The following is a 23,819-nucleotide window of genomic DNA, read 5'->3' on the forward strand; positions in this document are numbered from 1 at the left end:
AATTTTTGCTCAGATAAGGACACCATAGTGTTTCCATACTCAAGTGGGATCGCACCAGAGCTTTACATTAGTTTTACAAAAGGATCATGGTCAAGATAATGTTTTTTTTTTATATTATCCCAATCATTTGATTTGCTTGCTTTATGCTACAGTGACTCCCAGATCTTTTATTTTCACTTGATTTCACTATGTTTGTAGTATCATTTAGTTGTGCATGATTTGTGTGGATCTCTTCTGCCAACATGCATCACTTTACATTTGTCCACATTGAAATTCAGATTCTATTTCTCTGTCCAAGCCTGGATGTTACTGTTGCATGTCCTACTTTGCAAATATTTTAACAAAGCAAAGAATTTTCAAGATGATTCTACCGTGTAGTAGCAGACTGAATGTTGGGGCAGTATCTTCAGCAAGTTCTTTCTTTAAGATTTGTAGATTTTTTAAATCATTCTGCTGGAAAATCAAGTTCCAGTGTGAATTGTTGCCCTGCACAGGGATTACCACAGGATTGACAAGAAACAAACACACACACACACACACACACACACAAAGTAGGGAAGGGAAGTAACACCGCTGCTCAACCGAGGAAAAACAAAAAAAGAGGGGGGTAGGATGGTGCATGTTGCGCCGATGTGGACTGAGCCATTCTTGACTGCCTGTTGCATTTTACACGAGCTGCTCGTGCAACACACAGCGACCGTTCGAGGTTTGTGAACTCTTTTAAAGACCAGTTTGAAATGAACTGAGTGATCGGGAAGGACTTTGACTTAATGGAATCGCCATGGTGCAGAGTTAATTCAGACGATCATACACAAATGGAAATGGACCCGTTGGAAACTACGCGTTTTGGATGAAAAAAAAAAGTATGAATTCGCTATTCTTCAGCCTCGTTGTACTGTGTGAACTGTTCATTTTGTGAACGTGGAGTGGAAAATTCAGTGTGTGAGTTGTGTAGTCTTCAGTCTGAACAACAAAGACGTGTATTTTTAAAATCTGGAGCTCAGGTTTTGATTTGTATGAGATTACTCCCAGCGCCTATTTTTCCACACGGTTTTTTTTTCATAGGCGTTATCAATGTCAAGTGGGAAGAAAGCACACACGACTTGTCATACAAAGATTGTGTTGGGAATAATTTCCGTCAATGAAGAGGACCTGTTGAGAAGCGTTGATTATTATTAGGGAATGTACATGCTGATGTGCATTTTAATTGTTGCACAGATTGTTTTCCCACGGAACAAAGGTAAAGAGTTAATTCTCATCTCCTCAGCTCATTAATTTGTGTTTTGGTCAAAGGTTTAAAGAATGCAGCTTGTAGACTGAGTCTCAAGCTCAGTTCCGTATCTTCCTGTAGGATATATATATATTAATGAGAAACCTGGGCAGATTGTCATTTAATTCAGGGGGACGTCTCATTAGATGTTTAGTTGGCGCGCGCGCGCGCGTGTGTGTGTGTGTGTGTTATTGTTTCTTATTCTCCTCCTCAGTGTCAAAAGAAAACGGCTGTATTCGGAGCATAATGTATATATCAATGAATTTTCAGTACACCTATTTTGTGTGCTCCCCACCCCCATTTTACATGTTCATAACCGATCTTTCGGCAATATCCGTATCCCTCTCCCCCTCCCGCCCCTGTACCAGCCAGTCAACGTATTTATTCAGTCATTCCTGGCAGGGCACCTATCAGGGGAAGTAATAACGGTCGTCTTGGATCAGAATATCAGGGAGAGTGAATTCCTTTTGTATTTAAAAGGGAGCGTTAGGGGGAGGGGAGGGTGACATGACTTTATTTTTTTGTTTTTGTTTTGCATTATCAAAAATGTTTTTATTCATTTTTTTTAAATGTACAGAACTTAAAACTAAACAATACAGATACATCACATTAATGCACAGATAAGAAAAAGTGTAATAAGATAGGATACAGGATATACATATTGCGTATTTTGCACTCTTTCCTTCATTATTATAAACTGCATTAACGACAGAGGGAAACAAAATTAAGCACAACAAGGACAGTATATGAAAGGCAAAGACAAAACAACAACAACAAAACACAAAAAAGGAGAAAAATGATACAAGGACAAACTGAGGGCACTTTCTTTACATGAATAGGAAATATCTATAATTATGGATGTTGATTTTGACTGCACTTTTCGTTATCTGAATAGGTAATATGATACAGTGGAGATGAAAGCTGACATCACCACCAGACAAAAGATGAAAAAGGCAAAGCTAATGTTGAAAAGAAAAAAACCCACCAAATATATAAAACTGAGTAGGTAACAGAAGGTGACAGGGCAAACAGAGGATCCCTTTCTTTTAATTAAGGCATTGTGAAACTATTTTTACATAATTGATTATTCTATTAAGTTCATGTGTGGGGGCCATTTTATAACAAATTCATGATTTCATGATTTTACATATTCAGTAGGTGTGCATGTTTTTCAATTCAAAATATAATCTTTAATTCTGCCGAGAATGTTTGCATATTTGGTGTAAGTTTGTTTATTCTGCATCTGTATATAAAGAATTTTCTAAGTAATAGGATAAGATCTAATCCATCAGTTTTGCCATTTCCTTCAGTTCCAAATAGTATAAGCTTATTAATCAAGTTTAGGTCAGCACAATTTTGAGTTTTCTCTGATGATACCTTGTAATCTTTTCCAAAAGGAAAGTGAATACTAGCAGTCACATAAGTAATGATTTCCAGTGTCCTCTATTCTACAGGAGTTACATTTGTCATTATTTACTGAACCTATGTTGTTTAGAATTGTATTTGTCACTAGGATTCAATGACAAATTCTAATTTGAAACCATTTTAACTTCGTAACTTTTACTTTGCAAATCTGCAATATTGCTTTCTAGTCTAACCATGTATTTAAACTTTTCCTCCCATGTCAAAAATGATTTGTTGCTAGATACTGCTATATATATTTCATAGTATTGTTTAGATCCTTTCATTACACTGATTAGGAGTTTAGATTTTGTGTTAATTTGTGCCACATTACTTTCAATCTCAATATTATTATGATATTTGAGTGAATGCAACTTGTGTAACTCCATAACATTAATTTATCTGATTTTTTGTGCAAGACTGGTATGTTTAGAATCAATCATTTTCATCAATCAAATCTTTGACAAAGAAAATATTTTGTCCTACCCACCTTATAAAAAAAATTCTTTATGACTAATAGTGAATTTTTCATTAAATATTGGTTCAGCTAATATTCCCTTCCTTTTACTTAACTGTACTTTTTTTTTAACACAAAATTTCGTGTAAGCAGTAAAAACCTCTCTCCAGAAAGGGTTGAGTTTGCTAGTTAGCGTTTTGGACCATAATTGTTATGGACACACATGTCAGTATTTTTTTCCTTGGAATATGAACCAACAGTTTACATACCCATGACAATTTTGATTGTTTGATTTTCTTATTCGTAAGACATTATTTACCCTGACATCTTTTTGTTGGCACATTAACCGCTCAAGGAGAATGGGTTGCCATGAAGCTTGTTTATTTTGATGAGTCTCCCGTCGGACTGATGGATGAGTAGGCAGGCAGGCTTATTTGTCGGTGTGTGTCCTCATATGGGAGAAGAGGCCGATTCTGGATGCGCAGCACTTCCTGCAGGTGTTGCAAGGGAAAACGTCTCCAGAAGCTGAGCCCTGCTTCCTTTGCTCATGCTTCTCCTTAATGGCTAGCGTTCTCTTTGTTTTCAAACGTCTTTATGCCACTAGAGCACAGCAGCCTCCAGCGAGAGTGGTCAAGGGCATCAGTTTCCCAAGAAGTGATGTCTATGTCACAGGCTTTGAGGTTTGTCTTCAAGGTGTCCTTGAAGCGCTTGCAGGGTCTTCCAAGTTCGCGGTGGCCTTCCTTCAGCTGGCCATACAAGAGCATCTTCGGGATCCTGCTGTCTGTCATGCGGACAACATGTCCTGTCCAGCGTAGCTGGCACTGGATCAGCAGGCTTTTGATACTTGGCAGGCCGCTCCTCTCTAGGACCTGGAGGTTGGAGGCCCTGTCTAGCCACTTTATGCCGAGGATCTTTCGTAGGCATCTCTGGTGAAACTGCTAAAGTTGTTGAATGTGACGGCGAAACGTCATCCATGTTTCACAGCAGTACAAGAAGATGGTCAGCACAACAGCTCTGTAGGTTTTGATTTTGGTGCTGAGCCTGATGCCTATGTTGTTCCACAGCCTGTTGTTGAGTCTGCCAAAGGCAGAGCTGGCCTTGGCGATGTGCAGCATCACTTCTGCATCAAGGTGCTGCCCAGGTAGCAAAACTTGTCGACTGACTTGATTTCTGTGCCATCGATCTTGATTGCAGGTTGGGGGGAGGCACTGGCGTTCTGTGAGCTAGCTGGTTGGTACATGGACTCGGTCTTGCTGAGGCTGATGGTGAGTCCAAAGCGCCTGCAGGAGGTTGAGAACCTGTCCATAATGAACTGCATGTCCTCATGGGTGTGTGCAGCAAGCGCGGTCATCAGCGAAGAGGAACTCTCTCAACAGTGCCTCAAACACCCTGGACCTGGTGTGGAGTCGCCACAAGTTGAAAAGTTTGCCATCTGTGCGAAACTGAATGTAGATGCCCCGGACATAGTCTTGGAAGGTGTCAGTCAGCATGGCAGAGAAGAGAATGGAGAAAGTGTGGGTGCCAGGATGCAGCCCTGCTTCACTTCATTTACCACAGGAACGGATCCGACATGTCAGTATTTTCCTGTACTCTCGCCTGCATGCCATCGTGGAAAGACGCAATCAGCTGGATTAGGCTGTCTGGGCAGCTGAACTTTAGGAGGATCTTCCACAGACCACGGCAGTTCACCATGTCGAAGGCCTTAGTCAGGTATATAAAGACCATGTGGAGCTCCTTGTTCTGCTCAGGGCAGTTCTCTTGCATCTGGTGTACGGCAAACACCATATCATATGTTCCCCTGCCTGAGCGGAAGCCACATTGTACTTCAGGGATGACTGTGTTGGAGACATGGTCAACCAGTCTGTTCAGTATGATGCAGGCGAAGATCTTGCTGGCGATGCAGAGGAGAGAGATTCCACGGTGGTTATCACAGGATGTTTTGTCTCCCTTCCGTTTGTAAATGTGGACAGTTAAAACATCCTTGAAATCCTGGGTAACCTCCCCTCTCTCCCAGATAGACTAACAGGGTGGTCAGCTTGTCTGTCAGCACCTTGCCTTTATATTTGAAGATGTCAGCCTGGATTCCATCCGCTTCTGGTGCTTTTCCCGACATTGTCTGCTTCAGGGCCTTCTGGGTCTTGGTCTTGGTGAGAGGGGCAGCTAGCGAGTCATTGACTGGTAGCTGTGGGAGGGCTGCAATTACCTCGTCAGATACGGACGAGTCCCTGATGAGGAGGGTGTTGAAGTGCTCTGCCCAGCGGGCAAGGATGTCTTGTCTGTCAGGAGGGTGGTCTGGTCCAAGGCTCGGACAGGGGTTGATCCTGTGACTCTTGGCCCATACACAGCTTGGAGACCATCATAGGAGGTCTTCATGTCATGAGCATCAGCAGTGGACTGAAGCTCTTCAGACTTTCCTCCCACCAGGTGTTCTTCATCTCACACAGCCTCTTCTGTATGAGTTGCTTGGTTTGCAAGAACTGGTGCTTCTTCTGGCAGTCTTTATCGGAAATGTGATCCTGATGCTGTATATGCAGTGTGTTCAGGAGTTTGGAGATTCCAGAGTCCTTGTCAAACCAGTCTTTGTGGCTCCTCTGTACAAAGCCAGGTGTGTCAGCTGCTGCTGTGTACACAGAATCTCTAAAGGTGCTCCATACCTCTTCTACATCAGTCAGTGTAGGAATTTCTTGGAGAGCTGCTTGGATTTGCTGCTGCAGCACGTCCTTGGTGATAGGGAGGCGGTGGATGTCCAGCTTCCTAGGGGGTTTCTGCCTGGCTGGTTGGAGCTTGCATGCATATCTGATGTTCATCTTGCTGCGTACCAGGCAATGGTCCGACCAACAGACTGCTCCTCTCATGCAGTGTGTAATGGAAACATCACCTTTGTCACTCTGCCGGACAATCACATAGTCCAGTATGTGCCATTGCTTGGAGCAGGGTTGCATCCATGTGTTCTTGTACTTGTCCACTTGTTGGAAGAGGGTGTTGGTGATGGTCAGTCCATGCTGCGTGCAGAGCGAGAGCAAAAGCAGTCCGTTGGAGTTGCACTTGCCAGTGCTGTGCTGTCCCAGGACTTTTGGCCACGAGGAGAAGTCCACGCCGACGCGGGCATTGAAATCCCCAAGGATGATCAGCCTGTCCTTTCTGTCTACCACTGAAATTGTGTGGCTGAGCTCCTCATAGAAAGCTTCTTTGATGTCATCAGGGTTGGTCATCGTCGGGGCATAGCAGCTGATGGCTGTGGAGAAGCGATCCTTGGACAGCTTCAGACACAGGGTCATCAGCCTATCGTTTATCCTACGTGGAAGGCTGTCAAGCTGTCATGCAAGTTTGGTTTGTATGGCAAAACCCATGCCTGAAGTTCTTGGGGTGCCATTTGGCTTCCCAGTGCAGTAGAAAGTGTACCCCCCTCCAACTTCCAGCTGGGTTTCACTGGCAAACCTGGTTTCACTTAGGGCTGCTATGTCCACCTGGTAGCGATCAAGGTTTCTAGCAATGAGCGCTGTGCGCCTTTCTGCTCTGTCGTCTGTCTAAAAGGGTGCAAACATTCCAGGCACCCAGAGTCGGGGCATGACTCCTGGTTCTTTTCTTCTGTTGATTTCGACCACTAGTGTTGGATGTCCAAGTAGGTGTGGTTTCCTACTAGGTACTAGGTGAGGCAGGCTTTGTTTAGGGATCCTTTTATCTCCCCTTCCCCATGTGGGGAGAGCAGTGCTGTCCCTAAAAAAGGGCTGCTCTGACACTGTGGGAGGATACGGGCGCCGCATTTGCCCCAGTCTATGGCGGACAACCATCACCCCACAGCCGCCTGTGTGCAGAGTTGTGACTAGGAACTGCCAGCAGCATCCTCTGCCTATCCCCGTTACCACTTCTCCATTGCTGCTGGGCTTGGGAAAGCTGGGTGTTGAAGGGCTAGCTCATCGTTCTGACATTAACCTGGTTGCTCGACTAGCACAGGTGACTTTTTTTTTTAGTGAAGAGGAGTTGTGCAGTCCCTTCCCCACTCTCTTGCCTACCGACGCTCACAGTCCCACAGGTACAGATACTGCCACGTGTAGGACGGCCTCAGCAGGTGCAGGGTTTTTCTTTGGAGTTCCGTCTCCTAGGAGGACTTCCAGCCAAGGATAAGAGCTCCCCCTGCCCTTTAGTCATCCTCTTCCGCCTTCACAGCCGTTGGGAAAGGTTTCCTCCTCTGCCTGATCCGTCGTTGGGAGACTTCACATGCGGCAGGTAGTACCGGTTACATGGTACCAGTAGCAAGGGCTTTGCCCCTGACCTGACTGTTAACTTTAAGCCCCTTCAAATTTAGTGGTCTGACATGCATGCAGTTAATGTATTATTAAAGGTCCTGAACAGCTGTACACATTTGGGTATCTTACCCTACTATTTTCTGAATTAGTAGTCAGTGCACATATCAGCAAAGGAAGAATTTCACTGCAAATGCTGGCAGGTCTGTTACTGAATACTTAACAGTGTTTGTAATTGTTAGGGCCAGATATTTTTTTGAATTGGCAGTTCCAGAAAGTAACTGTGCATACATTGTAGAACATTAAATCACTTTAATACTGCAGAACTGGTTTTCAGTACAGAAATAGTAATAGAAATGAATAAATTTGGAATGATAGTCTATGAAATACGGTTTGTAAATGTGACATTTTTCCCTGGGTTGTACCTGTAAACGGGGTTATTCCCTTTTAGTTTGGCAAGTTATTGCGAGTGAGTTTTCATACATTGGCACAGGACATGACTAAAACAGCTCTGTATGGCACTGACAGGAGGCACTCAAGTGGTTTGTTGAGGATGGAAACTGTAACCTGTTTTCACCACTGAATATGACACAAGTTGTAATAACAAAATTATGTGAGCATGCATGTGTGTAACTTTATGCATGCATAGTTAAAATCTGTATATGTAACAATTTATATTGCCAAGCATTCTTTTCACAATATCACAGGCTGTGTTAGTGTTGGCGGCTTATTAGTGTGTGTGTGGTGTTAGTGCATTCCTGAACAGTGTGAAGTGTTAGTACCCTGACTTGCATTGTGCGAAAGTATGCCCTGTATCAGTGTATGATGATGATGATAGATTTATACTACAACTTTTACCAGTTACTATATTGTCCTTTACTTTTGGTAAGGGCTTTGAACCAGGATGCAGAGAGCAGCCACCCTGACACCAGTGATGTCACCAACCCCTGTGGACATGGTGACTGCAGAACAGTGTGTAGGAAGTACAGTGGTGACCCAGGACAGTGCCACCTGTCATCAGGGCCAGCTCCATACCACAAGCTGCATGTGCAAGACCACCGTTCTCCACAGGTCAGTCCGTACATGGCAGTTCCTTCTGTGTTTCCAGTGGCACCACTGTTCAGTGTAACGGTCAGCCTTGGGTTCCTAACAGGTAGTGATGTCAGTATAAACTTCCAGGGGGTGCTTTTCACTGGGCCTCTTGGTTTCAGATTTGGATGTTTTTTTTTTCTTCTACTTTGTGTTTTCTGTATTCTATGCCATCTGACCAGTCATCACACTGGCCATTCACCACTGACCACACACACACACGCATGCACACACACTCACAGAAAAACCTGTCATCCACAGTTGGGACCAAGGAATGTTCAGCTAAAAAATTTTGTTTGATGTATTTTGATATATATGTATAATGTATATTTAAGTTTATTTAATGAAAAGCATTTCACTTTTTAACATACTGAATTGTTCTATTTGTTGTGCAGAGTAGGAGACAAGGAGAGCCTTGAGAGGAGACCCACCAGAATGGACTGGACCGGTACAGCTGTGACCAAGGACACAGGGGAAACAGCCAGACCTCTGTCATATGGACAGAGATGGACCTCCCAAAGAAAACCATTCTCATTGTGTTGCCACTGATTTCTGCCACTGACCACAGATCCACTGACACAGTAGGCTGTCGTGGTGGTGGTTGTTTCGGGGTATATAATGTACAGAAATGCTATTTGTCCATGGCAGTTGGCTCACAGTAAAGAGTGTAGACCTTGAGTAATGGTTTGGACACTTAGTCATTTGGATGAGGCAAGAAACTGAGGTCCTGTGTCCAGCATGCATTAAACACACACAAAAGAAATTCTGTAGAAAAATCCACTTCAATTGGAAATCCAATACACTTCGAGGCAGAAAAAAAGGTGATGTGCTGATCCTGGGAAGAGCAGTCCAAATTTCACAGAGAGTCTGTTGTGGCAACAGTAATGTACAGTACAGTGTGTATAATAGTACTATGGAAGGTCCAGTGACCTTGTGTTGTGAAGGGAACCAGGACCTCAGTCGTGCAGTGTGTTCAGCGGTGGTGTGGAGGGCAGTGTAGCAAGCATGGAATAGAAATGTGGGTAGCTTCTTTAAAGAGGGTGAGATGGGGTGTAAGAGGGAGCAATTCCGATTTACCTATTCCCATTTAGCATACATGTACAATTGCTCAGTAACAGACTGATTGCAAATAGAACAAAATGGTGGGTGGCACACAGATGCAAAATGAAAAATGTATATTTGGAGAAGTTAAAATTAGAGAAAACTGCACTGGGGGAGAGGTCTCTCTCAAGGCCTTTGGATGGCACACCATATGCATAGCTTTTAGACATCTGCTACCATGCATGCAAAGTGTACATGCATGCAAAGTATATTGTCAATTGTTGTGTGGTATTTATCACTATTTATTTTGGAGTGTTAAGCAGACTGAGAACAGGCATATGGGGATGACCAGTTTTGTTACAGGCAGAATAGCAACAGGTGAATTGGAGTGATACCTTTGAGAGGCTTGTGCTGCAGCCTTGGAGCACCCATCTTTTAGTGTGGGAAGGGCACATGGCATCGAGACTGGAAGATTCAATTGTCATCTGCTGTCAGTAGGTAGACATAGTGGAGACACTGAGAGTAATGGAAGCATCAGATCTTTCTCTTCTTGTCAGTTCACCCAGCTACCTCATTGCTAGGCTTCAGAAAGTCCAGAACTATGCTGCTCGTCTTGTCTTTTGTTCCTCTAAATCTGATTACGTCTCTACTCTCCTTCATGCTTTACACTGGCTCCCAGTACAAGAAAGAATAACTTACAAAGTTGTCTCTCTTTGTTTCAAGTCCATTGAGGCTTCTGGTCCAGAGTATCTTTCTGATCTCATTCGTTATATACCCTCATGCCGACTCCTCTTTTTCTGACACCCATATGCTTAGGACCCCCCCCTGCTCGAACCAAAACGTATGGCCAATGCAGTTTTTCATACCAAGGCCCCTTTCTTTGGAATCAACTTCTTCAGCCTCACTGTCACTCATCTTTGCCGCATTCTTTCGAATCCAGTCTCAAGACCCATCTTCATGAACTAAAATGACTGTTAGTGAGTTAGTTTGATAGTTTAAGAAATCCTTGGTTGTATTTTTGATTGTGTGATATGACTTGTGCGTGCGTGCGCCTGTGTAGTGTGTGTGTGAGTGAATTATTTTTAATGTTTGGTATCTTGTGTTCAATTTTTCCTCTTTGATATTTACATATGTTTTCTATTGGTAAACACCTAGGGCTCATTTTCAAGATTAGGCGTAAATGCTCATAATAATAATCTTTTCTGTTAATTGGTTTTCATTTGAGGAACATCAGTTTCTTGTAAAATCTTGAGAACTTTTCCCACATGCAATTGATGAATTTGAGAACGTATGGTCTGGTGTGATACCATTCTGTGAAAAGATTATGATCCCATATCCTATGGCCATAGGGTGTTGAATTAATATCTGAACGCATCGTGTGCATGGCATAAGAGGGTGGGTCCCAGTCCTGTCCTTACCACGTTTAACCTTCCCTGACCAAAGTCAGGTACCCATTCATACCTGGGTGGCGTGAGGAAAATCCCATAGTGCCTTTATTTACAAAGCCACTTGTTCCCTGACCAAAGTCAGCTACCCATTCATACCTGGGTGGCGTGAGGAAAATCCCATAGTGCCTTTATTTACAAAGCCACTTGATTTTACTCCTGTAGTGTAAATCGTTTTATATGTGCACACAGGTCCAAAGTTTATCGTCTCGTTTGAAATACCAGTGCCCAGACCACTGGGCCTTCTGGAAACAGTACTTGGGTGATCCAGGAGAGACTAGAAACTTGAAGAAACATGAAGTTTGAGCAAATGGTTGTCTGTTCTGGATCCCCGAGACAGACGGTGTCAAGATGTCATGGTACCTCGTTCAGAAAGATGTCATTGTTGGTCCTCTGCTGCTTGTGTTCTGTTGAGACAGACTAGCAACCGTACCACCTTTTAACATGATATGGGGAGGGGGGGGGGGAGTGTGTGTGTGTGTGTTGGGGATGTGGGGGGATGGCCAATGCAAGACTCCACATCCATTCAGCGTTCTGTTTATTTTTTCACCACTACTTTTTCAGACAACAAAAATGCATTTTGAACCAAAACACTTTGCCACGGGAAATGGGACCAACAAAGCTAACTGACAATGCATAAGTCATGGAAATGTTATAAAAACTGAACTGGATTATAACTGAACTGGATTAAAAAAAAAAAAATGATGAAAAAAAACCCAACCAAAACACATACAAATACAGACCAAGTCAGACGAAATCACCACATGAAAACTGGACACCAAGGGAATACAGACCAACCCAATGCAGTGTTAAGTGTGCAAAAGTGATGGTACCAGCATTGAGAGACTTAACAAAGTGCACTGGACACAGGCCAGCTACCTGTGGATTGTGGCACTGCAAACATCTGTGTTTTTAAGAAAGGAGACAAACATCTAGCTGAGAACTGTCCCATTTCCCCCGATGTCCTCCTGCTGCAAACTTCTGCAATGCACTGTCTGCCTTCACCAACACCAGTACTTCGACCAGCACAAAGTCCTGTCCGAGTTAAACCATGGATTCAGAGCAGGTTTCTCATGTGAGAACTACACAGACTGACCTCACCATCCTGGACTGCAGTCAGGCGTTTGACAGTTCCACACCCGAATCTACTCCACAAGCTCTCCCAGTATGGCGTCAGAGGAACAAGGCACACATAATGAGAATTTCCTGACCAACAGGTGTACGACAGTAGTTCTGGAAATTGAGACTCCCAAAGAAGTTGAGATGGAATTGTCCTCCTGGAGACTGTCCTGGCTCTTCCTGTGCCATATAAATGACCTACCAGTGACAGTGTAATTCCAGGTTCGAATGTTTGCGATGACTGCATTCTGTTATCAGGAGATCAAGAACTTCTGAGACCATATCGCCCTACAAGGAAATCTCAAGTGCCCAAGTCTGGCCTGACACCAGCAGAATGAAGTTCAGTACTAAAGTGTTACATCCTCGGAATGAAGACAATGACATCCTATATGTATAGCCTTTACAACAAAATTCTGCAGAAAGTGGATAAAACCTACACCCCTTGGTGTTCTGATATCAGATCTTGAACAGCACAACCACGTCGTACACAGCACAAAGAAAGCCACCACCACCTTGGGCTTCCTGCAAAAGATCCGACAGCACTGTCCTGTGCACTGCAGAACAGCACACGTTGCTCTCATCAGATCCATCACAGACCACAGGGGATTGTATGGGACTACACTATCAAGGTGACACTGATGAACTGGAATGTGTACAACATCGTGCTGCCTGCATTTAACAGGGGACTGCCACTTGAGGGAGGAGGGCAGTATGACAATCATGCTGCAAGACCTCCAGCTCCACAACCTAAAAGACAGATATTAAAATAAATAAAAACAAAGAAAATAACCTTAAAAATCGGCTTCGTGTGGAGTGTTTATATAGAAGTCGGAAAGCCATGATGAAAACATGGGAAGTTTGAAACTTGGATGTACTCATGCACATAGACATGTGGAAAAAAAGTTTCTGATCCACCAACCTTTTGACAAAAGAACTGGACTTGTCCAGTGGAAATTACTAAATATCACACACCTCGAGCCTTATGAGGTTTTAAAACAGAAGAATTGGAAAGAGGAAAGTTTTAACACAAAATTTCCAGGAGAGGATATTACATTAAAATGAATATTTCTTACAAAAGTGTGCCAGTTTTTGGCTTAACTTGAGTTGGCACTAGCTAGATATGTTTTATCCTTCCTCATTTATGAATCATACAGATTAATAATTATAAAAAAAATGGGGGTGGGGGAGATTCTGATTTATTCATGAAAAATGTTCTAACTCTATAAATAGAAAGCAAGAACTTTACAGTCCGAGCCCCCTGCACAAACTAAATACTTAAAGGATAAAAACTTGATAATCAACACAGACCTGAGACTTTCACTCGGTGGGACAGGGTGGTTTGGCCTGCATTGTCCTTTGTTGGGTTCTCCATCCCTTGCTTGCCACTGGACAACACGTGCATCTTGAACTTTTTACTGCTGGACAGATGGACACGCACTGTGCACCCAGCTGTTTCTGTTCAGCAAATTCCTGGCCTCCACCAGGATCTTTTCCTGTAAGTGGAAGTTGACCTGCAGTTAAAGTCAGCAGCAATGATTACATGATCAGATAATGAAGAAATGGAAACTGATCATGAACATTTTACCTGTTGATTCTTGTTTGTTAATTGTTACGGACTGTATCCAGCATCTTGTTAATTTCAAAGAATAAAGTGAGTTTCCTACATCATGTATCTTGACTCGGTGATGTGATGGGCATGACAGCTGAGTGATTTGTGCAAGGGAGTTCTAATCTTAGGAATCTGGTTTTGAATCCCAGCTGTGCCTGATGGTTTTCCATATGTCCCAGGTCAACAAATGTGCAGACCAGCAATGCCAAAAACTGGCTAAACCTACAGGCATATACACATGCAATCCTGTAATCCTTGTCAATGTTCAGTGGGTTATGGAAACAGAAACATACCCAGCATATTTTTCCTCAAAACAAACATACCCAGCATGTATACCCCTCCCCCATGAAACAGAAAATGGCTGTCTGGATGATGGGGTGGGTTAACAACTGCCATACATGATCATGATAATAATGAAGTGCTCTTCTACAGCACTGTTCCTCCTCAGAGTGGCTCACGGTGCTGAACAAATTTAACTATAAAGAAACAACAATTCAAAAAAACTCAAATAACAAAATATAACTCAAGGCACTGTACAAATTACATGTTACAAAAGAGAAGCAACAATCATAAGAATCAACCCTGAGGAAACGGTCACCATCCTGGCATCATGAACAGCACACACACACAAATCACACACATGCTCTCTCACACACACAGCACCTCCACCCACACATACACGACACTGGAAAAAGTAGTACATGTACATCCCTCACCAACAGCAAATTAGACCCAAGTCAGACAAACTGTAACTCAAATGCAAGAAAAAAAGAGATAAGTTTTCAGCTGGGACTTGAAAGAGTAAGAGTCCAAGGAATGGGCTTTTTGCAGGTCAGCAGGCAGTGAGTTTGTGACAGGTGGGGCTGAGAAATTAAATGATTGATGACTAAAGTTTTTCAGATTAGTGTTTAGCACCTAAGTAATCTTCCAGCTGAAGACTGAAGAGGTTCAAAGATGTAAAATATTCATGGATACAAGTGAATGTGCAGCTTGTGAATGGGGAAAGGGGTGGGAGGGGGACAAAAAACCAAAAAAACCCAAACAAACTGAGTGATGTCAGTCAACAATCCTACCATGGTGATTTGCTAAATGCACACACATATTTCATCTGAAATGTGCATGATAATCCATTGTGTCAGTCAAAATTGTATGGCTACCGCCCAGATCTCTGGTCACACATGTATAACACTGCCAGTACATATCCCACACATAATTTATCAGGCAATCTTTCTGGGCATGACAATCATTCAAAAAATATCTGCAAGCTTATTGCAAAAAAAGGAAAAGAAATTCAGGCATAAATATAGTCGTGATATTCAAGCACATAAACCTAGGATATGTCTTTGAATTCAACCATTCCGTTAATTTTTCACCAGTATTAATAAGACAACACGTAATGTTAAGGCTGAACCTAATTATAAATATTACAATTACATAATGCACAATGTAATGAAAATTGACAGACATCACACCTTACCACCGCCTACTGCCCTGTCAGGAACACTGGCCACCAAGTGCTCTGACACCAACCTGGTTCTGTGCCAGTCGCTCCAGCTGTTTCCAGATGCAGCCTGTCCTCTTCATGTCTGCTTCCAGGTCACAGCACCATGTATTTCTTCAACAGCCTCTTTTCCTTTCTCCTGCAGGTTCCAGGTGAGGGCTTGCTGTGTGGCACTGGACGCAGGTCTGCAGAGCGTGTGGCCAATCCATCTCCAGCGTCTTTGGAGGATCTTTTCTTCTACAGCCTGCAGAAGAAACAGGCATGTAAAATATATATATATATAAAAAAAAAGATAGCAGGCATCTTGAGTCTGAGGTGCAAAAAAGAATACAACATAGTAAGAATGCCCATTATTTAGTTCAAATCAAGACAAGAAATGATCAACTTTTGAAGGCTTTCTGACTAAATTCTAGTTAAAAAACAACACGCACACACAAAACAACAGAAAAACACACACACAAAAAATAGGTGAATGGATTAGCATTATTAGGAATGCAGAAAATGAAGGAATGACAGAAATTCATTAAAAAAAAAAATTTGTAGGCAAATGCAAGAAACAAAGCAAAAAAGATGAGAAATTTCAATTGGGTGGAAACACTGTCTATACTGAATGGAAAGCACCACTTGCATGCTGACCAAAAGCACAAGGTGCAATACCGAGTGGTAAATTCATGAAATTACAATCACTCAGCTGCAAGAAAGATGGTCCATCATTTACTTAAATGTTCTCCAAATTTTTAGTTTCACTCTCTCTTCAATTCAAAAGTCTCTTTGTGCAAGTAGCACAACACTGTATTTTTAAGTCAATGCCGACAGCACAGTTGTGGGACAAAAATAAGCTGTTAAGCTGTTAAACAGCTCCTTCTTAGTTGAACAAAGATACTGAATCTGTGAAACTTTTAAACAGTTTTTTCTTTGTTGTATAAAATAACATGAGCATCATTTGGTAATGGCACTGCACTTAAATTGTCTCCTGAGGAAAACCAACACTTCTGAAAATATGTGAGGAATCATCAAATAATAAATTATCTGAATGCAGAATATAAAAATAAAACAAACAAACAAACAAACAAAAAACAAAACAAACCCCCCCCCCAATAAAGTAGCAATTAAATGCTTAGCAAAAACAGGAAGGAAACAAAGCCAATTCCTATGTAAACATTCTGAAACAAAGACACATTAACTTCAGCCAAAACAAGTTTCTTTGCGCTTCAATCAAAATCTTCAAAAGTGGAGATGAAGGCTAGGGTTATGTGTTATGTTTGTATGTGAGAATGAAATATGCAAAGAATGTGTGAATGCTTGCACTCAGTCACTACAATAATAGTTGATTGGACATAAAGTTGTGAGTTCTGCTTGTATTGTCGCCATGCTGTCAAGCGTCTCACATTCTCCAACAAAACATCTTTTTACCAAAACCAAATATTGGAAGACTAAGTGAGAGCAATGCTTATTAGTATTATCATGGACATGACAGTATGCCTAATTGCGAACGATCAAACTGAAGTGACTAGCTCAACGTGTGTACTGTAAAGATAACATGTTCTATGATAGTCAAATGTAATTCTTTTGTTTTTGAAGGCTTTCTCCTACTGGTTGCACCAGGAAAGGTTCGTCTGTTCATTCTTGTCAACGTTTTGTCGACATCTGAAAAAGCTGGGATGCCTGGGGGTAAATGCGAATGGGCAAGTGTAACTGAACAATGCTCTGGGTACTTGTAGACAATTAAAATGGAAACAGGTCTTCTAACTGATTAGACATAATTATTGAAACATTGCACCCAAACTGTTGGTGCTGATCACACATACACATAAACACACATTTTAACACACACACCACACACAAACACATCTCTTTCAGAGTGCTCAGTAACTGTGCTGCATCGTTCGCAAATACATCAAAATATCTCACGGTCTAATTGCAAACGACACTATTTTGCAGATTCCTGTCAAAACTGACGTTCGGATCTGTCACCAATATATGCTTTCTTGAAGTCTCCCTGCACTGGTAATGTGCATTTATCATATCGGATCAAATCAACTATTTTAAACCGTCCTCCAACTTACTGCCCTTGATTTTAGGATTTTGAAAGCATGTTTGTAACCTTGATGCAGTGGTGCGCCAAGAGAAGAAAGAGTGTGGAAACTGCCAGAAATAGCTGATATTTGATTGGTTCTTGGAAATGAATATTCACAAAGGTATTAAAAAAAGGTCGAAGCCAATGCAATTGTTAAGAACACTTTGAAGTGGGGCGGTATAAGAATCGTTCGCAATTTCCCCCCACCCCCAACTCTCCCTGCCCTATCTCAGTATCTGTCTCTGGTAACAGACATGAGTGAAATGTTCACGAAGGCCTGCTACTTTTTTACGGACACATTTTCGGTAAAAGTTTCAATGAACATACCAGTCGAACTGTACAACGGTCATCAGCACTTTGACACAGCAGGCCAACTGCACGTGCTGCTGTTTTCCTCACACAGTATTTGCAAGCTTTTTGTCAACTGGACAATTTTCATGGATAGCTTGACAATGAAGACGGACACCACAAATGGCTTGACCAGTCAAGTGACAGGAGGACTGAGTGGGGGAGGTGCTTCAAGTTGGGTCACTAGTTGCAGCGTGGGAAGGACGATCAGAAAAATTAATAAAACTGACTACTCACTACTGCAGTGGCTGGGCATAGCTTACTACTACTGTTACTACTACTAATTATTATCGGGATTATCATCAATATCATTAATATTATCATTATCATTATGGAATACAGCACGCTGTCACACCTGAAATACTGAAACTGTCACCTCCCTCCCCACTCCCCTCCTTTCTCCAACCTCTCCCCTCCTCTCTCTTTATTTGATGAAGTCATACATTTACGTGGAACTGTAGTGCCCAATGGGCAGTACTGAGAAGAAGAAACTAGATGTAGATAATTGTATTCTTCGTGACAACAGCTTCCATGAATGTAGTTTCAGTTTCAAAGCATGCGGATTGATCAATGATATTCGCTAGGTATGTACCTTCTTCGACCTTGACTCTGTGAAGACTTGTTATATTGGAGCGCCGCACATAAGTACTGTTCACCCGATTCTTCCAGTCCTTTTGGATGTGTGTCATAGCCAGGGTGCCTTCAGCCGGTTTCCCGGCACAACAACCCTTCACACCTTGCTCCCCCACATTAACACAGATTAACAGTTAAGTATAAAACAGTTTTGTGTGCGTGCGAGCGTGCGTGCACGCACCTGTATGCACATGCTTTTGTGCACACACATTGATACGAATGCATGAGCATACATAAATATTATGTGCATGCACATATCATGTGCGTCTGCACCCATGTGTGTGCATGCATGTGAGTGTGTTTGAGAGTGTGTTTAACCTAACAGTATAGATCACCCTTATGGGGATGATTCAGGAAGTGGCCTGGAAAGGAGATCCGATCGCTGACAGCTTCTATCAAGGCCAGTATCCCCTCCTGCACGCACAGCCACTGATTACTTCACAACCATGGACAACTGACTGCTTCACAACCAGAGATAACTGAGTACTTTAAACCAAAGAATACTGATTCCTTCAAAACCAGAGACGACTGATAGCTTCACAACCAGAGACAATTTATTACAACATAACTAGAAACAACTGATTGCTTTATACCCAAAGACAACCAATTCCTTCCTAACCAGAGACAACTGATTACTTCAAAGCCAGAGACAGAGTAAAACAAATATGTACTGAAGGCACAACATAAATCTTCAAAAACTTAAATGACTAGCAGAGGCTGGTGTGTGTAATTGCATTTAAAGAGTAAAGAAGAAGAAAATGCTCCTCTAATATATATATATATATATATATATATATATATTATAAATACACATAGCTAAAAACTACAGCATGAATTAAACTGTTCAGGTTCAGGTTTGGTTTGAAAATCACAATCACACAATTCAGTTTTCTGGCTAGAACATAAATTACAGTGCATGATCTGTGCTGGTAAGAGTTGTCTTTCTATTGAAGATGTCTGGAAAGGCTGTCATGACATATCAATAATCTTATAAAGTTGAAATGCGTAAGTTTAACAGAAACATGCACGCACACACATGCACACACACACACACACACACTTACAAATATACAAACATATGTATACACACACACGCTTGAATACATACAGACACAAATATGTACAAGTTATACACACAATCACATATATAAACACACATTTGTACATACACATACACTTACATACATATAAACACATATATGTACATACACACAAGTATACACACACACACACACTCACATACATGCAAAGACAGATGCAAAAAAGGTAACTGAAAACAGGGTAATCACACTGATTCAGTGCATTAAATTCTTTCTAAAGGTTACATAACTGCTGCTTTCTCATGAAAAAAAAAACATGTTGCCATAACGCAGTACCACCCATTTGTTTCTTCTCCTGCGTGTGTTATTTGCCTGATTTCATTATCTTATCTGAAAGACTAGCATCTATACCACCATAGCAAATGTAGAGAAGGGAGTAGAAAAACAACTGTTATCAGCCATAGTGGCGGAGTGGTTAACTTCACAGACTGACAACTGGGAGGATGTAGGTTTGAGCCCCCTCAGAGGTGGGCTTTTTTTTCAGCCTGAGGCCAGCTTCTACTGAGAGTGGAGTGCGCTATGGACTCAATGTAAAGACAGACTACACAGTCGATGGTCATTCATTTAATGGAAGCATCTTTGGGTGTGCTGCTCTAATTTCCTGACCAACACTGTAGGTGTCTGCACCTCTATGCCTGGCTGATGCTGGGATCTGTTATGGGAGTACAATGTTTTCAAGTAAGCCCAAACCTACACCATCAGTGAGGTATAAAAAAACAAAATGTCCCCAATTCTTGTTCATGAATAGCCACAGCTTTTTACAAACAATGAAGATTTATTTTCCACAGCTGTATATAATCTAACCTTCTGAAGTCTGTCAGCAGAGTACCTCCATTTGTTTCAGTGTGGCTTCATTGTAGCTCGGTGGTTTCTTAGCTGCCAACACATGAATCCTGCAAGTACACAGTTCAGAAATTTAACAACTGGACAGCTGTTGACAAGTATGCTCATCAGTACAGGGTGTAATTGCACTGTAAAATAATTGATCTTACAGGTCACCATTCGTTTTTTTTTTTCCCTGCCCAATCATCTGCGCAGTTCAGTGGCATTACCCCATTGCCGCTCATTCCAAATCCAACATACACAACTACACCCAGATTCGTCGGTCACACTCAAGTGTTGGCAGTCTCTGGAAACTGTCTATGTTAGGTTGTCAGGAGGCCACACACCAGAGGAAATCCTGCACTGCTGAGTCACTCCACTGTGTTCAGTAGTGCCTGTATTGGGACTTCTATTGGGATTGTACTGCCTTTGTTCAGCCATTTAAAAGTAGTTATTGCACTTTAGATTAATGCCATTCCGATCTCTGATGAAGGTCCTGCAGGTAGGGAAGATGCATGGTTTGAACATGATGCACACTGGTCGCCCCAAGGGTCAGGAGGATAGGGAACTTTTGCACAGGTCATAAGTGGGTGCACCTCATACAATACACAGACAGAGCAAAGGACTGTGTATCTGTCATGATACATGCTCATGTAAAATGTTCACAGACATGGGAAAATGTGTGTGTATCACTGTATGTGCATGCAACTGGGAAAGTGTGTAGACATACATGCAGGAATTTGTATTTTTCTGAGTGTATGGTTTGTGTCTGTTTCTAAAAAGAAAGAAACAAACAAAACAACACCACCACCACCTTGTCTGTGTCTGTACGATAATACAGAAGAGATGAACTACCAACCTCTTACATCCAAGAGCTTTGGCATACTTGATGGTCAGTTCAAGTTTTTCTCTGAAGATATTCACTTTATCCGGTACAGCTGCCAGCCCCAGTTCCCCATGGGAAACATCACCTGGAGGAAGAAATGCCAAGACATGACAACAAACCATTCTCCTGTGGCCGCACTGAACAACAAGGAAAGTCAAACATCATGAAGAAACAAACATAAATTATATCATATTGAACTCTCTATCCAAATAATCTACTTTGGGGGCAAAGTCATTACCTCTATACAGCAGCAACACTTTCTTGCTTGAGTTACTGAAAAAAACCAGAAAATGAGGTAATACATGACAGGGCAAAGCACCCCATGCATGTGTACACACACACACACACACATAAATGATGAATGCATACATCCCATCTTTCTTGACATTAATACATTTAAATACTGATGCAAAAACACATACATTATGCTAAAAACCGCGCAATTCAGCTTCAACATTAACAGCAAGTGCGGCAATCATGTCAGTGTCTAACGGTCCTGGAGATATGTGTGTGTGTGTGTGTGTGTGCATGATGTCTGCTGTGCAGACATCTTGTTGCTTCTGTCTGTGTATGTTTGTGTTTGTGAACACAACCGGAATGTGGAAATTTTATGCACCCTTTTATATCAAGTTCATTTATTCATTGTCTGATTCTCTAATTAATTCTACATAACTTTGTAACCTTATGATAGGTACGCACCACAATCCTTTCATCTGGCATAATCACTGGACATACATCTGTGTGTGTTTGAATGGATTCTTTTGTGAACTTGAATCAGAATGCATTTTCATCACCAATGAAGTTGTCATTTATTGGTCCACTCAACCAATTTCTCTACATTAATCAAACAACATATGGTTTTGTTCCATATGCAAAAAACAACAACAACTGTTAGCTCCATACCAAATGGGGCTAAGAATTACAATAGTACAGTATCAACTTATATTAAAATGGCATTTGTTTACTTCCGACTATACTCACATTTTTACCCGTCCACTCTTCGATGTTGAAGTCAGAAATAAAATCTACCCAAATGGGTATACCTGTTTCTGACAAATTTGTCCACCATCTCTGGTTCGACATTCTTATATTTTAATTAACATTTTTACCCGTCGGCAGTACAAAACATACGTGAAAAACTCCAAAATGGGTAAAAATGTTAATTATATATATATATAAGTTTGTCGACTATAGTAGGGGATTTTAAAATGAACTTGTCCGCATTAGAAAGGTGTCTAAAAAGGGATGCTTTTTGGGGCCGCATTCCATGCACCTAGCAAGGGGCTTGGAAAGAATGGGGGATACCCAAAGTGAAAGAAAAAATCGGCCCGACGGGTAATTTCGAATTTACCCGTCTGTTGTACAAAACATGCATGAAAACGATTAAGACGGGAGTGTGTATATAAACACAAGTTTGTGTCAGTACTCGTAAGTGAAACTTGTCAGTCTCGATTCTAAACCGGCCGGTATGTCCCGGAGCTTGTAGGGCACTGATTCCACGCATCAAGCAACTTTATGGGCTTGAAATAGAAAAAATCGTAAAGAATTTGGGAAGCTTGTCGCTGTCATATCTCCAGGCGCAGACATGCGCGAACGCCCCCCGAGGACGTCAGTATAAGGCGGCACTGAGTTATATCGAAAGCGGTCAGTGTACGCGACCGCCAGGTTATTTAAAGTGAAGACGGAATGAACTGTATCATGCTTCGCGAGAAGATGAAAACAGAGTGGGGGACGAGACAATAGGCCGTTCCGATCCTAACATGAACATGACTGAAAATAATAAAAAAAAAAGCATGCATGAAACACTCACGGGTGTGCGACGGAAAAAGAGGATGACGGCAGTCTCCTGTGGTGGGTCCGTTCTTTTCGGCCTGTTTCGTTGTACGTCCTTGCTGTATCGGTTCCGACAGCACTGACCGGGTACAGGTGGAAACCGCACACCATTTCCTGTATTGCAGTGCGCAGTCAAATGCGTTGCACAGAGAACTTCACATTAAAAATGAGCGGGACTGGTGGAACCTTCCTTAACAATGTTCTGCCAGTGAAGAAAAGTCACATACCGAAATAGGAAAGTGCATTTTAACGGCCGAGTCAGTGTCCGTGCTGAACTTGAACCGTTTCAATTGGACAGCTGGACGTCCCTTTCTCGTCAGTGATGCTTGCGCCGGCTGTGAATGTTCAAGTCAGCGATTTCACGTGCGTGTGTCTGTGTGCCACAGTGTGTGTGTGTGTGTGTGTGTGTGATTGCCCGTGGTGTATGTTAGCTTGGTGAGTTTCCTCAGTCGACAGCACGCGTCACATACGTGTGTGCTGTGTCCTGTGTTGTATGTCAGTGTGCTCCTAGCCTTCCGTGGAGAACTGAGGACGAGGCTCGTCACATGATCTGTGCTCTCGAAGTTGATTGGCTCTCCGAAATTTCGAGCAACAAGGCGATCGAGAGAGGCAGTAGTATAAGAGATGGGGGTTCTATATACAACTTTTTTGGGCGTATTAGCTTGTGTTAAGGCCCTCAAGCATAAAAAAAATTTAGTCAAAACCTGTGTATGTTGGAGTAATATGACCCTCAAGCATAAAAAAAATATATAGTTACTAGAGCGCAAAAAAAATCAGATCTACCTCAAAGTAATCTACCTTTTCCCCCAAGCATTTTTTCCAATCTCCAACTTCCATTTGAACATATGAAATCTACTACTGTATAGCATGGAGACAAACGTATCTACAACTTTCGAAAGAATTGGACTACGTGCCGAGAAGGCGATAGCAACACATATATTGCT

The 23,819-nt window shown here is 42.0% G+C and overlaps 2 protein-coding genes across 15 annotated transcripts; one reads left to right on the plus strand and one right to left on the minus strand.

Moving 5' to 3' along the window:
* The first annotated feature begins 596 nt into the window (after window positions 1-596).
* On the plus strand, window positions 597-9,010 carry LOC143283668 (uncharacterized). 3 transcript variants are annotated; one of them, XM_076589884.1, is made up of 3 exons: window positions 597-706; window positions 8,263-8,443; window positions 8,857-9,010. In XM_076589884.1, exons 2-3 carry the CDS (start codon window positions 8,277-8,279, stop codon window positions 9,008-9,010), a joined length of 321 nt encoding a protein of 106 aa, XP_076445999.1. In that variant the 5' UTR covers window positions 597-706; window positions 8,263-8,276. The 3 variants fall into 3 exon arrangements, with proteins under 3 accessions (XP_076445999.1, XP_076446002.1, XP_076446000.1); XM_076589887.1 differs by lacking the exon at window positions 597-706 and adding an exon at window positions 713-863; XM_076589885.1 differs by lacking the exon at window positions 597-706 and adding an exon at window positions 882-1,240.
* A 2,226-nt stretch (window positions 9,011-11,236) lies between these two features.
* On the minus strand, window positions 11,237-23,249 carry LOC143283666 (putative hydroxypyruvate isomerase). 12 transcript variants are annotated; one of them, XR_013055431.1, is made up of 7 exons: window positions 22,853-23,244; window positions 21,281-21,315; window positions 21,016-21,127; window positions 20,139-20,227; window positions 15,206-15,420; window positions 13,375-13,559; window positions 11,237-11,367 (listed from the first exon to the last, which is right to left on the minus strand). XR_013055431.1 is itself a non-coding variant. In XM_076589883.1 (5 exons), exons 1-4 carry the CDS (start codon window positions 22,984-22,986, stop codon window positions 20,152-20,154), a joined length of 357 nt encoding a protein of 118 aa, XP_076445998.1. In that variant the 5' UTR covers window positions 22,987-23,249; the 3' UTR covers window positions 17,584-18,648; window positions 20,139-20,151. The 12 variants fall into 12 exon arrangements, 2 of the variants coding, with proteins under 2 accessions (XP_076445998.1, XP_076445997.1); XR_013055429.1 differs by lacking the exon at window positions 11,237-11,367 and adding an exon at window positions 18,194-18,648 and having other exon boundaries at window positions 11,406-13,559; window positions 22,853-23,249; XR_013055430.1 differs by lacking the exon at window positions 11,237-11,367 and adding an exon at window positions 18,570-18,648 and having other exon boundaries at window positions 11,407-13,559; window positions 22,853-23,249.
* Between the last annotated feature and the right edge of the window lie 570 nt (window positions 23,250-23,819).

This window comes from Babylonia areolata, chromosome 7 (assembly GCF_041734735.1).
Source record: "Babylonia areolata isolate BAREFJ2019XMU chromosome 7, ASM4173473v1, whole genome shotgun sequence".
In the NCBI taxonomy this organism is placed as follows: domain Eukaryota; kingdom Metazoa; phylum Mollusca; class Gastropoda; order Neogastropoda; family Buccinidae; genus Babylonia; species Babylonia areolata.